Below are 11,231 nucleotides of genomic sequence, written 5' to 3' on the forward strand. Positions count from 1 at the left end.
GTGCGGGTCAGCGAGCCCCAGGCCGCCCTCTCCTCTCCCCTCCCCCCTCTCCCCTCCCCCCTCTCCCTCTCCCCTCTCCCCCCTCCCCTCTCCCCCCTCCCCTCTCCCCCCTCTCCTCTCCCCTCTCCTCTCCCCTCTCCCCCTCTCCTCTCCCTCTCCCCCTCTCCTCTCCCCTCTCCTCCCCTCCCCCGGGGCCAGCGAGCCCCAGGGTGGAGTTTCTTGTGTCCATCTGAGGCTGAGCCGGTGCTCCGTGTGTCCTGAGCCGGGTTGGGGCGTTGCCCCGGGGCCAATGTCCTTTCCTGGTCCAGTGTAGGGTCAGTGCCCTGTGACCTTTGTGGCGATCACCAGCTGAGGTTGTGGCCATGGTGTTGGGGGGACGGACGCGGGCGCTGTGTGTGGGTGAGGACCAGTGTGAAAGTGGTGCCCATCCTGATGCTGTATGCGCCGCAGTGTTATAGTGCGAGAAGCGTGCAGCAGGCGCCAATCCTGCCAGCTTTGCTCTCCCTGCTTTTGCTCAGGAGAGCCCACCTTGTGTTTTCTGAAGTTAGTGCATGAACTCACTGAGGATGGTTTCCTGGTTTGATTTTCAGATGTCCGGGAACAAAGGAATTTCTGCTTTCCCCGAATCGGACAATCTCTTCCGGTGGATTGGTACCATTGAAGGCGCTGTAGGGACGGTGAGCTGTCTAGGTGGAAGTCTGATGGGATGAATGGCAGCTGCACCCCCGGGCTATCTCTCTGCTCTGCTTCTGATAGTCAGCAGTACACAGGGAAGGGGACATTGCCACAGTGCTGTGTCCGGACTGCAGCTCCTCAAACTGATGGCTTACTGCATGATTCTGATTAATATTCCTGGGGTCACCTCCCCTACATCCATCTGCTCTTTGCCTGAATGTGTTCCTCAGCCTGTTGTGGAAACAGTTGCCTTTCCCACCCACGGGGTTAACATCCCTGGGGCGTAGATTATTCATTGGTCTCCTAACCTGAGGGAGGACATTCTTGCTATTGAGGGAGTGCAGCGAAGGTTCACCAGACTGATTCACGGGATGGTGGGACTGACCTATCAAGAAAGACTGGATCAACTGGGCTTGTATTCACTGGAGTTCAGAAGATTGAGAGGGGACCTCATAGAAACGTTTAAAATTCTGATGGGTTTAGACAGGTTAGATGCAGGAAGAATGTTCCCGATGTTGGGGAAGTCCAGAACCAGGGGTCACAGTCTAAGGATAAGGGGTAAGCCATTTAGGACCGAGATGAGGAGGAACTTCTTCAGAGAGTGGTGAACCTGTGGAATTCTCTACCACAGAAAGTTGTTGAGGCCAATTCACTAAATATATTCAAAAAAGAGTTAGATGTAGTCCTTACTACTAGGGGGAATCAAGGGGTATGGTGAGAAAGCAAGAAGGGGGTACTGAAGTTGCATGTTCAGCCATGAACTCATTGAATGCCGGTGCAGGCTAGAAGAGCCGAATGGCCTACTCCTGCATCTATTTTCTATGTTTCTATAAAAGCCCTGGCCTAGAACGGGAAAGGGTTTAACCTCCCCACAGGCCCTGAGCCCATCCAATTGCTGCTATGTAGATTGAAGTGTATAACTCCAGATACTGTGCACTAACTCCAGGAATTATACCAGCTGACAGGCTGCGAGTTTGTGCTTCCACACAGGAGACTATCGGGGTCACCCTGTGCAGTACGTGACATGACCTGTGGATGATCAGTGAAACGAAATGCAAAGTTTTGGGGGGGTGGCGTAGGACTGTGGATCCACCTTTGAGAGATCACCTATTTATGAAGTGTCGCTAAAGAATCTGATTCTCTTTAAATTGACCAATTAGGAGGACACTGGGTTGTCACAATTTCATCCAACACTTTCTTAGAGGGAGCAATAAACATCCCAATAATGCACGGTAATAAATGAATTAATCCTGTGGGCAATGCCGGCCCCAGACGTGGCGAGTGTGGTAACTGGACTCTGGTCTGTCTGCTCTGCAGGTTTACGAAGGTTTGAGGTACAAGCTGTCGCTGGACTTTCCCAGTGGCTACCCATACAACCCTCCCACCGTCAAGTTCCTTACCTCCTGCTATCACCCCAATGTAGACGGAGAAGGGAACATTTGCCTGGATATTCTCAAAGACAAATGGTCAGCACTTTATGATGTCCGGACAATCCTGCTGTCAATTCAGAGTTTACTGGGAGGTAAGAATACTTGGGTTCGAGTCCTGAACTGGGAGGGACCACTGCAGGTCGCGGGTGCAGTCGTCATTAACCGTGCACGGCTGTAAGGTATGCCTTCGCTTTGTCCAACAAGCTGTTCCTGGTGTGGCGTGTAGACCTAATTTGGCTGGAGGTCTCCAATGGGGCACCTCACGAGAACCCCTAGGTGCTGTGCCTGAGCACTGCTTTTCCAGGATGTGTGCTGTACTGGGAGGGACCACTGCAGGTCTCGTGTGTGTAGTCGACTCTGGAATTCCCCCTCACCAAGCTTGTCGCCATCTAATGGGGCTTTTTTCAGTCTGATTACTGTTCAGTGCCATGGGATGTTTTTCTACATGATATAAATTGAAGTTGTGTTGGTTTCCTTTACCTGAATCACTGATTGGATGGGGTGGTGCTTGGTGACCTATGCGAATGAGCGTGGTGAACTCTGCCCGCCCTGACCCCAGCCTTTACACAGGTGACCATACCATCCTCCAACACCTCTACACTCGTCCAGCCGGGTGGGACTGGTTCTGTTCTGATCTCTCTAATCGGAGCCAGGGAATCTCCTGTAATGGCTTCTCTTCCTGCTCCCACAACATTGCCTCGGGAGCAATGATCCCTTTCATTTTTTTGGTGCGCGGCCCATTCAAAACCGCATGCGCGGTGTCCATTCTACAGCCGGCTGCACGGGAATTCCCGATCGCTGCGTGGTTTAATGGGAACGTTGCTCTGGTGACCCCCAAGGATCTATCCTTGGCCCCTCCTAGTTTTTGCCTTTCTGCCCCCTTGGCGCTATTAAAATCCAAGTTACATAGAATGTACGGCACAGAAAGAGGTCATTCGGCGATTGTGCTCCACTCGAGCCGCCTCCCGTCTTTCCTCATCTAAATCTATCAGCATAACCCTCTCTTCCCTTCTCCCCCATGTGTTTATCCAGCCTCCCCTTCAATGCATCGATACTATTCACTTCAACCCCTCCCTGTGGCAGCAAGTTCCACATTCTCACCACTCGAGGTAAAGAAGTTTCTCCTGAATTCCCTCTTGGATTTCTTGGTGACTATCTTATATTGATGGCCTCCAGTTATGCTCTTCCCCACAAATGGAAACATTCTCTCTATATACACTCTTAGACTTTCATAATTTTAAAGACCTTTTTATTAGGTCACACCTCATCCTTATTTCAAGCGAAAAGTCTGTGCATCTTTTCCTGATTCTGCTATTGTCCTTGTGAATCTTCTCTGCACCCGCTCTAGTACCTCCATAACTTTTTTATAATATGGCAATACATCATCATTATAGGCAGTCCCTCGAAATCGAGGAAGACTTGCTTCCACTCTAAAAGTGAGTTCTCAGGTGACTGAACAGGCCAATACGGGAATTACAGTCTGTGTCACAGGTGGGACAGACAGTGGTTGAAGGAAAGGGTGGGTGGGACTGCTTTGCCGCACGCTCCTTCCGCTGCCTGCGCTTGGTTTCTGCATGCTTGGCGACGAGACTCGAGGTGCTCAGCACCCTCCCAGATGCACTTCCTCCACTTAGAGCGGTCTTTGGCCAGGGATTCCCAGGTGTCAGTGGGGATGTTGCACTTTATCAGGGAGGCTTTGAGGGTGTCCCTGTAATGTTTCCTCTGTCCACCTGGGGCTCGCTTGCCGTGTAGGAGTTCCTCCAGACTAGGTCCAAGGTTGTCCCATCCTCGGTCATCGAACTACAGTACGTGGACGACACTTGAGGCTGAACTCCAAGCCATCTTCAACATCTTCACCGAGACATACGAAAGCATGGGCCTTACACTAAACATCAGTAAGACAAAGGTCCACCAATCTGACCGCTCCCCCCGGGTCATCAAAATCCACGGCGTGGCCTTGGACAACATGAACCACTTTCCATACCTCGGGAGCCTACTATGGCAATACAGGCTTAGCATAACTTCCCTACTTATGGCCTTACTAGTCACAATTTTTAGTGATTTTTGTACTCCAAAATCCCTTTGTTCCTCTACGGCACCTAGACTCGCACTCGCCAAGTAATAAGTGACATCGCTATTACATAACATTAAGAATTAGGAGCAGGAGTCGGCCATTCGGCCCCTCGAGCCTGCTCCGCCATTCAATAAGATCATGGCTGATCTTCTGCTTCAATTTCACTTTCCCGCACTATCTCCATATCCCTTGATTCCCTTAATATCAAAACATTTATCGATCTCTATCTTGAATATACTCAAAGACTGAGACTCCACAGCCCTCTGGGGTAGAGAATTCCAGAGATTCACCACCCTCTGAGTGAAGACATTTCTTGTTATCTCAGTCTTAAATGCCCGACCCTTATTCTGAGACCGTGACCCCTGGTTCTAGACTTCCCAGCCCGGGGGAAACATCCTCTCTGCACCTACCCTGACAAGCCCTGTAAGAATTTTGTATGTTTCAATTAGATTATCTCATTCCTAATTCGAATATAGGCCTAGTCTGCTCAATCTCTCCTCATAGGACAATCCCCCCCATCCCAGGAATCGGTCTGGTGAACCTTCGTTGCACTTCCTCTATGGCAGGTATATCCTTCCTTAGGTAAGGAGGCCAAAACTGTACACAATACTCGAGGTGTGGTCTCACCAGGGCCCTATATAATTGCAGTAAGACGTCTTTACTCTTGTACTCAAATCCTCTTGTAATAACGGCCAATTACTTGCTGTACCTGCATGTTAACTTTCAGTGATTGGTGTACAAGGATACCCAGGTCCCTCTGAACACCAACATTTCCCAATCTCTCTCCATTTTAAAAATACTCTGCTTTTCTATTTTTCCTACCAAAGTGATCGGTTCCTACAGATTGGAGGGTAGCTAATGTAATCCCACTTTTTAAAAAAAGGAGGGTGAGAGAAAACGGGTAATTATAGACCGGTTAGCATGACATCAGTAGTGAGGAAAATGTTGGAATCAATTATTAAAGATGAAATAGCAGCGCATTTGGAAAGCAGTGACCGGATCGGTCCAAGTCAGCATGGATTTATGAAAGGGAAATCATGCTTGACAAATCTTCTAGAATTTTTTGAGGATGTAACTAGTAGAGTGGACAAGGGAGAACCAGTGGATGTGGTAGAAACATAGAAAAATCGGTGCAGGAGTAGGCCATTCGGCCCTTCTAGCCTGCACCGCCATTCAATGAGTTCATGGCTGAACATGCAACTTTAGTTGAACTCCTCCCCAACAGCACTAGCAAACACTCCCCCTAGGACATTGGTTCCGGTCCTGCCCAGGTGCAGACCGTCCGGTTTGTACTGGTCCCACCTCCCCCAGAACCGGTTCCAATGCCCCAGGTGTATTTGGACTTTCAGAAGGCTTTTGACAAGGTCCCACACAAGAGATTGGTGTGCACAATCAAAGCACATGGTATTGGGGGTAATGTACTGACGTGGATAGAGAACTGGTTGGCAGACAGGAAGCAGAGAGTCGTGATAAATGGGTCCTTTTCAGAATGGCAGGCAGTGACTAGTGGGGTATCGCAAGGTTCAGTGCTGGGACCCCAGCTATTTTCGATATATATTAATGATTTAGACGAAGGAATTGAATGTAATATCTCCAATGCAGATGACACTAAGCTGGGTGGCGGTATGAGCTGTGAGGGGGATGCTAAGAGGCTGCAGGGTGACTTGAACAGGTTAGGCAAGTGGGCAAATACATGGCAGATGTAGAAAACTGTGAGGTTATCCATTTTGGTGGCAAAAACAGGAAGACCGAATATTATCTGAATGGTGACAGATTAGTAAAAGGGGAAGTGCAACGAGACCTGGCTGTCATGGTACATCAGTCATTGAAAGTAGGCATGTAAGTACAGCAGGCGGTTAAGAAAGCATGTTGGCCTTATTAGCGAGGGGATTTGAGTATAGGAGCAGGGAGGTCTTACTGCAGTTGCACAGAGCCTTGGTGAGGCCTCACCTGGAATATTGTGTGCAGTTTTGGTCTCCTAATCTGAGGAAGGACGTTCTTGCTATTGAGGGAGTGCAGTGAAGGTTCCCCAGACTGATTCCCGGGATGGCAGGACTGACATGAAGAAAGACTGGATCAACTAGGCTTATTTTCACTGGAATTTAGAAGAATGAGAGGAACTCTCATAAAAGCATATAAAATTCTGACAGGATTGGACAGGTTAGATGCAGGAAGAATGTTCCCAATGTTGGGGAAGTCCAGAACCAGGGATCACAGTCTAAGGATAAAGGGTAAGCCATTTAGGACCGAGATGAGGAGAAACTTCTTCACTCCAGAGAATTGTGAACCTGTGGAATTCTCTACCACAGAAAGTTGTAGATATATTCAAAAGGGAGTTAGATGTGGCCCTTACGGCTAAAGGGATCAAGGGGTATGGAGAGAACGCAGGAATGGGGTACTGAATGAATGAATGATCAGCCATGATCTTATTGAATGGTGGTGCAGGCTTGAAGGGCCGAATGGCCTGCTCCTGCACCTATTTTCTATGTTTCTATGATCATCCAGGCCTCGGGTGTTTCCGGATTTGTGACGTCAGAAAGCAAATCGAAAGCTTGGAATCTGGAACGGCCTCGGTCCTGACGGCTCCGGATTTTAGGCGCTGCACTTGTAGTAATTTAGTTCAGTTCCTCAATCTTGCTAGACCCGTGGTACTCCACTATTTCCAGGATGTTTTCGTGTCGTCTTCCGTGAACTCCTGGCTTTTTTGATGTTTTGGAGAGTGAAGCGTTTTAGCCAAGTACATCCTTGCTCCTGTCCTGGGGTTCAAGTACGGAAATGAGACTGAGTTTATGTACGATGAATAATCCCAGAGACAAAGAACCAGCATCTGCATTTATTTAGCTGCTTTGATGTAAAAGTTCCCATGGCAACAGATCGGGACACTGACATGGCCATCGAGGGAGAGATTGGGAGGGGCATACGTCAGTGAGGCAGGATCGGGGCTGGGAGACTAGAAGGGCAGTGTCAGCGGATTTAGTCTTCCTGTAGGATCCTGTGACTTGTTCCCGAGAGGCCGTGTGTAGTGGCGGCGGGGGAGGGAGAGAGGGGTTCGGAGGGGGGGGGGGGGGAGAGGAAGAGGGGTCGGGGGGGGGGGAGGAAGAGGGGTCGGGGGGGGAGGAAGAGGGGTCGGGGGGGGAGGGAGGAGGAAGAGGGGTCCTGGGGGGGGAAGGGGTTGGAGGAAGAGGTGTCCTGGGGGGAAGGGGGTGGAGGAAGAGGTGTCCTAGGGGGAAGGGGGGAAGGAACAGGGGTGCTGGGGGGAAGGGGGGGAGGAAGAGGGGTCCTGGGGGAGAAGAAAGAGGGGTCCTGGGATTGGGGGGGGGGAAAGGAAGAGGGGTCCTGGGATTGGGGGGGGGGGTGGAGGAAGAGGGGTCCTGGGATTGGGGGGGGGGTGGAGGAAGAGGGGTCCTGGGATTGGGGGGGGGGGGGTTGGAGGAAGAGAGGTCCTGGGATTGGGGGGGGGGGGGGTGGAGGAAGAGAGGTCCTGGGATTGGGGGGGGGGGGGGGGGTGGAGGAAGAGAGGTCCTGGGATTGGGGGGGGGGGGGTTGGAGGAAGAGAGGTCCTGGGATTGGGGGGGGGTTGGAGGAAGAGGGGTCCTGGGATTGGGGGGGGTGTGGAGGAAGAGGGGTCCTGGGATTGGGGGGGGGGTGGAGGAAGAGGGGTCCTGGGATTGGGGGGGTGGGGGGGAAGGAAGAGGGGTCCTGGGATTGGGGGAGGGGGGGAAGAGGGGTCCTGGGATTGGGGGTGTGGGGGGGGGGAGAGGAGTCCTGGGATTGGGGGAGGGGGGAGAGAGGAGTCCTGGGAATGGGGGGGTGGGGAAGAGAAGAGTCCTGGGAATGGGGGGGTGGGGAAGAGAAGAGTCCTGGGAATGGGGGGGTGGGGAAGAGAGGGGTCCTGGGATTGGGGCGGGGGTGGAAGAGGGGTCCTGGGATTGGGGGGGGGGGGAAGGAAGAGGGGTCCTGGGATTGGGGGGGGGGGGGAAGGAAGAGGGGTCCTGGGATTGGGTGCTGGGGGGGGGGGGGGAGAGGCGTCCTGGGAGTGGGGGGGGGAAGATGGGTCCTGGGATTGGGGCGGGGGGGGGGGTGGAAATGGGGTCCTGGGTGGGGGGAGGGGTCCTGGGATTGGGGCGGAGGGGGAGAGGGGTCCTGGGATTGGGGCGGAGGAGGGTGGAGGTGCGTGCTGGGGATGGTGGACTGTCCATGAGGATGGTGTGGTCAACCGTATCATGTCACGGGGAGGTTGTGGGAATTCCAAATACGTGGGGGGGGGTGGGCTCACATCTGCATTAAGTCTGAATCTTAACTTTGTGTTGTTTTCTCTTCCCCAATAGAACCCAATGTACAGAGTCCCCTGAATGTTGCCGCAGCTCAACTATGGTCCAACCAGCAAGGTAAGGGCCCTCTCTGCCTCCGGGATTGGGGGTGGGGAGGAGAGGTGTTGGCTGTCTCGGACCTGCTGCCTTTCCACGTGTCCTCACCCTCGGGGTCAGCTGAGGATCGCACTATATTCGCAGCATGGAATCTGACAGCTTGGCCCACCCACTCCTCCACATGAGCAGTATCCTCGCCTCGGGTGCCCGCCCTGTTCCCAGCTCCCTTTATCCTCCTTTCCTTCAACCGCCTGTCCAACCTATTCTTAAATGTTGACGAGGTCTCTCTCTCAACCATTAACATTCTACAGCCTCCCAATCTTCTGTTTATATAAAGACAGAAGTTCCTGCTGCTCTCTGTCCTGTGTCTCGCATTTCATCTTAAAGCCACTTCCCCTCGTTCTTCAATCACTGGAAACCATCCACCTCGTTCTGCTCGCTCATCGTTTCAAGCACCCGCCTAATCTGCCTGCAGTCTCCCCTGTTCTAAAACTGGTCCATAGCTCGATCCTGGTCTGCTGGTGCCCCTGGGTTCCTCGGTAGGTCAGTGGGTGGGTGCTCCGGGGGCAATGAGTGGTGTGGGGTGTTGGGCACAGACTCCACCCTCCAATCTAAGGATAGGGGTTTCTCGGCAGCAGGCACAGTGAGGGGGAGGAGGGGGAGTCCCCTTTCAGTACAGGGCATTAATGTTCCAAAACTTTGTTCCCATTCAATCTGTTGAGAAGTTTTTAATGTTTGTAAATGTAAAAACTATTCTGGTGGTGTCCCTGAGTCTGCGCCAGCTCTCGCGCTCTCTCTCAGCAGTCCAGTCAGTCCTACTCTCTCGCTCTTTCCCCACATCCCTGCAATTTGTTCTCCAAATATTTATCCAATTCCCTTCTGAAGGCATCTATTGACTCTGTATCCATCGGCCTTGCATTCCAAATCCCACTTGTTTATGCTCATGTTGTCTCTGGTTCTTTTGCCAGTCGCCTTAAACCTGTGCCCTCTGGTTACTGACCCTGCAGCCGATGGAAGCAGTTTCTCTTTATTTACTCTATCTAACCCCTTCATGATTTTAAACATCTGTCAAATCTCCTTTTACCATTCTCTGCTCCAAGGAGAACAGCCCCAGCTTCTCCAGTCTATCCAAGTAATTGAAGCCTGACAGGATGTCGGGTGTGACGTGGTGTCTGAGCCTAATCTCACGCTGTCTGTTACAGAGTACAAGCTGCGACTACATGAAGCCAGTGCTCGGCAGCCGAAGAGTTAAAGTGCGGCCCGGAACATTCTGCTGATGTCCTACCTCCCACTTGGTTCTCCTGTGTTTCCCTTTTGAATGTTTGTCTGTCTGTCCAATTATGTAAACGGGCACATGTTTTATTTTTAAGTTTTACCATGTGAATAAAGTGCACAGTGGCTGAGTATTTTCTAATAAACAGCAATGAAATGTGTATCAGTGGTTCCCATGTCAGCCGGGGGCGAGTTGTGTGCAGGGGGGAGCTGGGCGTTACATTGACCCATTCCTGCGACCTCCACGTGCTTTTCATGTTCGATTCTTCTTTAAATCAAATGAAAGGGGAATTGATCACCTCTGTGTTTGGGACTTGTATATTCCCCCTCGCCCCCAAAAGCAATGTTTCACTCTAACTCTTTGATTTTTCCCATTCAATCTCTTGTAGTAAAGTCCTTTTTTTTTTTTTAAACTGTTTCCTCACAACTCTACCCTCCCACTCCAGTGAATCTTTGCTGCTCCCTGTCCCTCTAGGACCACAAGAGTGGCCAGTGTAACAGCTGGAGCCTGTCTAATGTCACCAAGTCCCGCTCACCCACCACCTCTGCTCGCTGACCTGCGTTTAATCCTGGTCCAGCAATGTCTCGATCTTAAAATCCACATCTTTGTGTTCAAATCCCTCCCTGGCCTCAGCCTTCCCTGTCTCTGCAAACCGGGCTTCCCTAACTCTGGCCCCACACGTCGCTGATTCACATCCCCAGGATTGGCTGTGCCCCTGGGCTCTGAATTCTCGCTACCTCTGACCATGTTTTTGGTTGCCTGTTCTTTACCTTAGGGTCATAATGCCTCTCCTGTGAAGTGCCCTGGGAAGTTTCATTATGCTGAAAGAAAGCCTTGCATTTATATAGCGCCTTTTACGACCGGACATCCTAAAGCACTTCACGGCCACTGCAGGAAGGTACTATTTAAATGCAAGATTTTGTCTTGTACCAATTCAACGTCACAATTATAATCAATGGCACTTTGTATAAAACCCAGACTCCCAGGAGCTCTCCCTTTCTGCTTCTCTTCTCTTAATGCTTCTTCTGAAGTAGGTCTGTAATGCCCTGAGGTGGCGGTGGCTGGCTGTGCCCCTCTGTATGACCTACATCGTTGGGCGTTCGTTACCCCCAACTTTGCTCAGAGCTTTGACTTGCATCCTGGAAGTTTGAGGGTTCTTGCACCATCTGTTAAAGGTTTGAGTTGTGTTTACATTTCAGACATTGAGGTAAAAATTCCTTGGGTGAAAAATGTGGTTCCTTGGTGCCTGATTTTCAGCAGTATGTGTTGTTTTGGGCTTGTGCACTTGTGCTGTGGGCCATGTTGGACGCCATCTTGTTGAGGGCAGTAGGGGTGGGCACCATGTTGGATGCCATCTTGTTGAGGGCAGTAGGGGTGGACACCATCTTGTTGAGGGCAGTAGGGGGGGCGCT

General features: G+C 51.4%; 1 protein-coding gene across 1 annotated transcript in view; it reads left to right on the forward strand.

Annotated features, from left to right (window-relative positions):
• The window catches only part of ube2c (ubiquitin-conjugating enzyme E2C), an 11,490-nt gene extending 1,511 nt beyond the window's left edge, over positions 1 to 9,979 (forward strand). Inside the window, exons 2-5 of the mRNA XM_070894851.1 lie at positions 591 to 677; positions 1,993 to 2,197; positions 8,508 to 8,567; positions 9,749 to 9,979. Of these exons, the coding sequence (XP_070750952.1) occupies positions 591 to 677; positions 1,993 to 2,197; positions 8,508 to 8,567; positions 9,749 to 9,798 (402 nt within the window). The 3' untranslated portion in view covers positions 9,799 to 9,979. The remainder of the gene's footprint in view (positions 1 to 590; positions 678 to 1,992; positions 2,198 to 8,507; positions 8,568 to 9,748) is intronic.
• Positions 9,980 to 11,231: the final 1,252 nt, after the last annotated feature.

This window comes from Pristiophorus japonicus, chromosome 12, assembly GCF_044704955.1.
Source record: "Pristiophorus japonicus isolate sPriJap1 chromosome 12, sPriJap1.hap1, whole genome shotgun sequence".
NCBI lineage: Eukaryota > Metazoa > Chordata > Chondrichthyes > Pristiophoridae > Pristiophorus > Pristiophorus japonicus.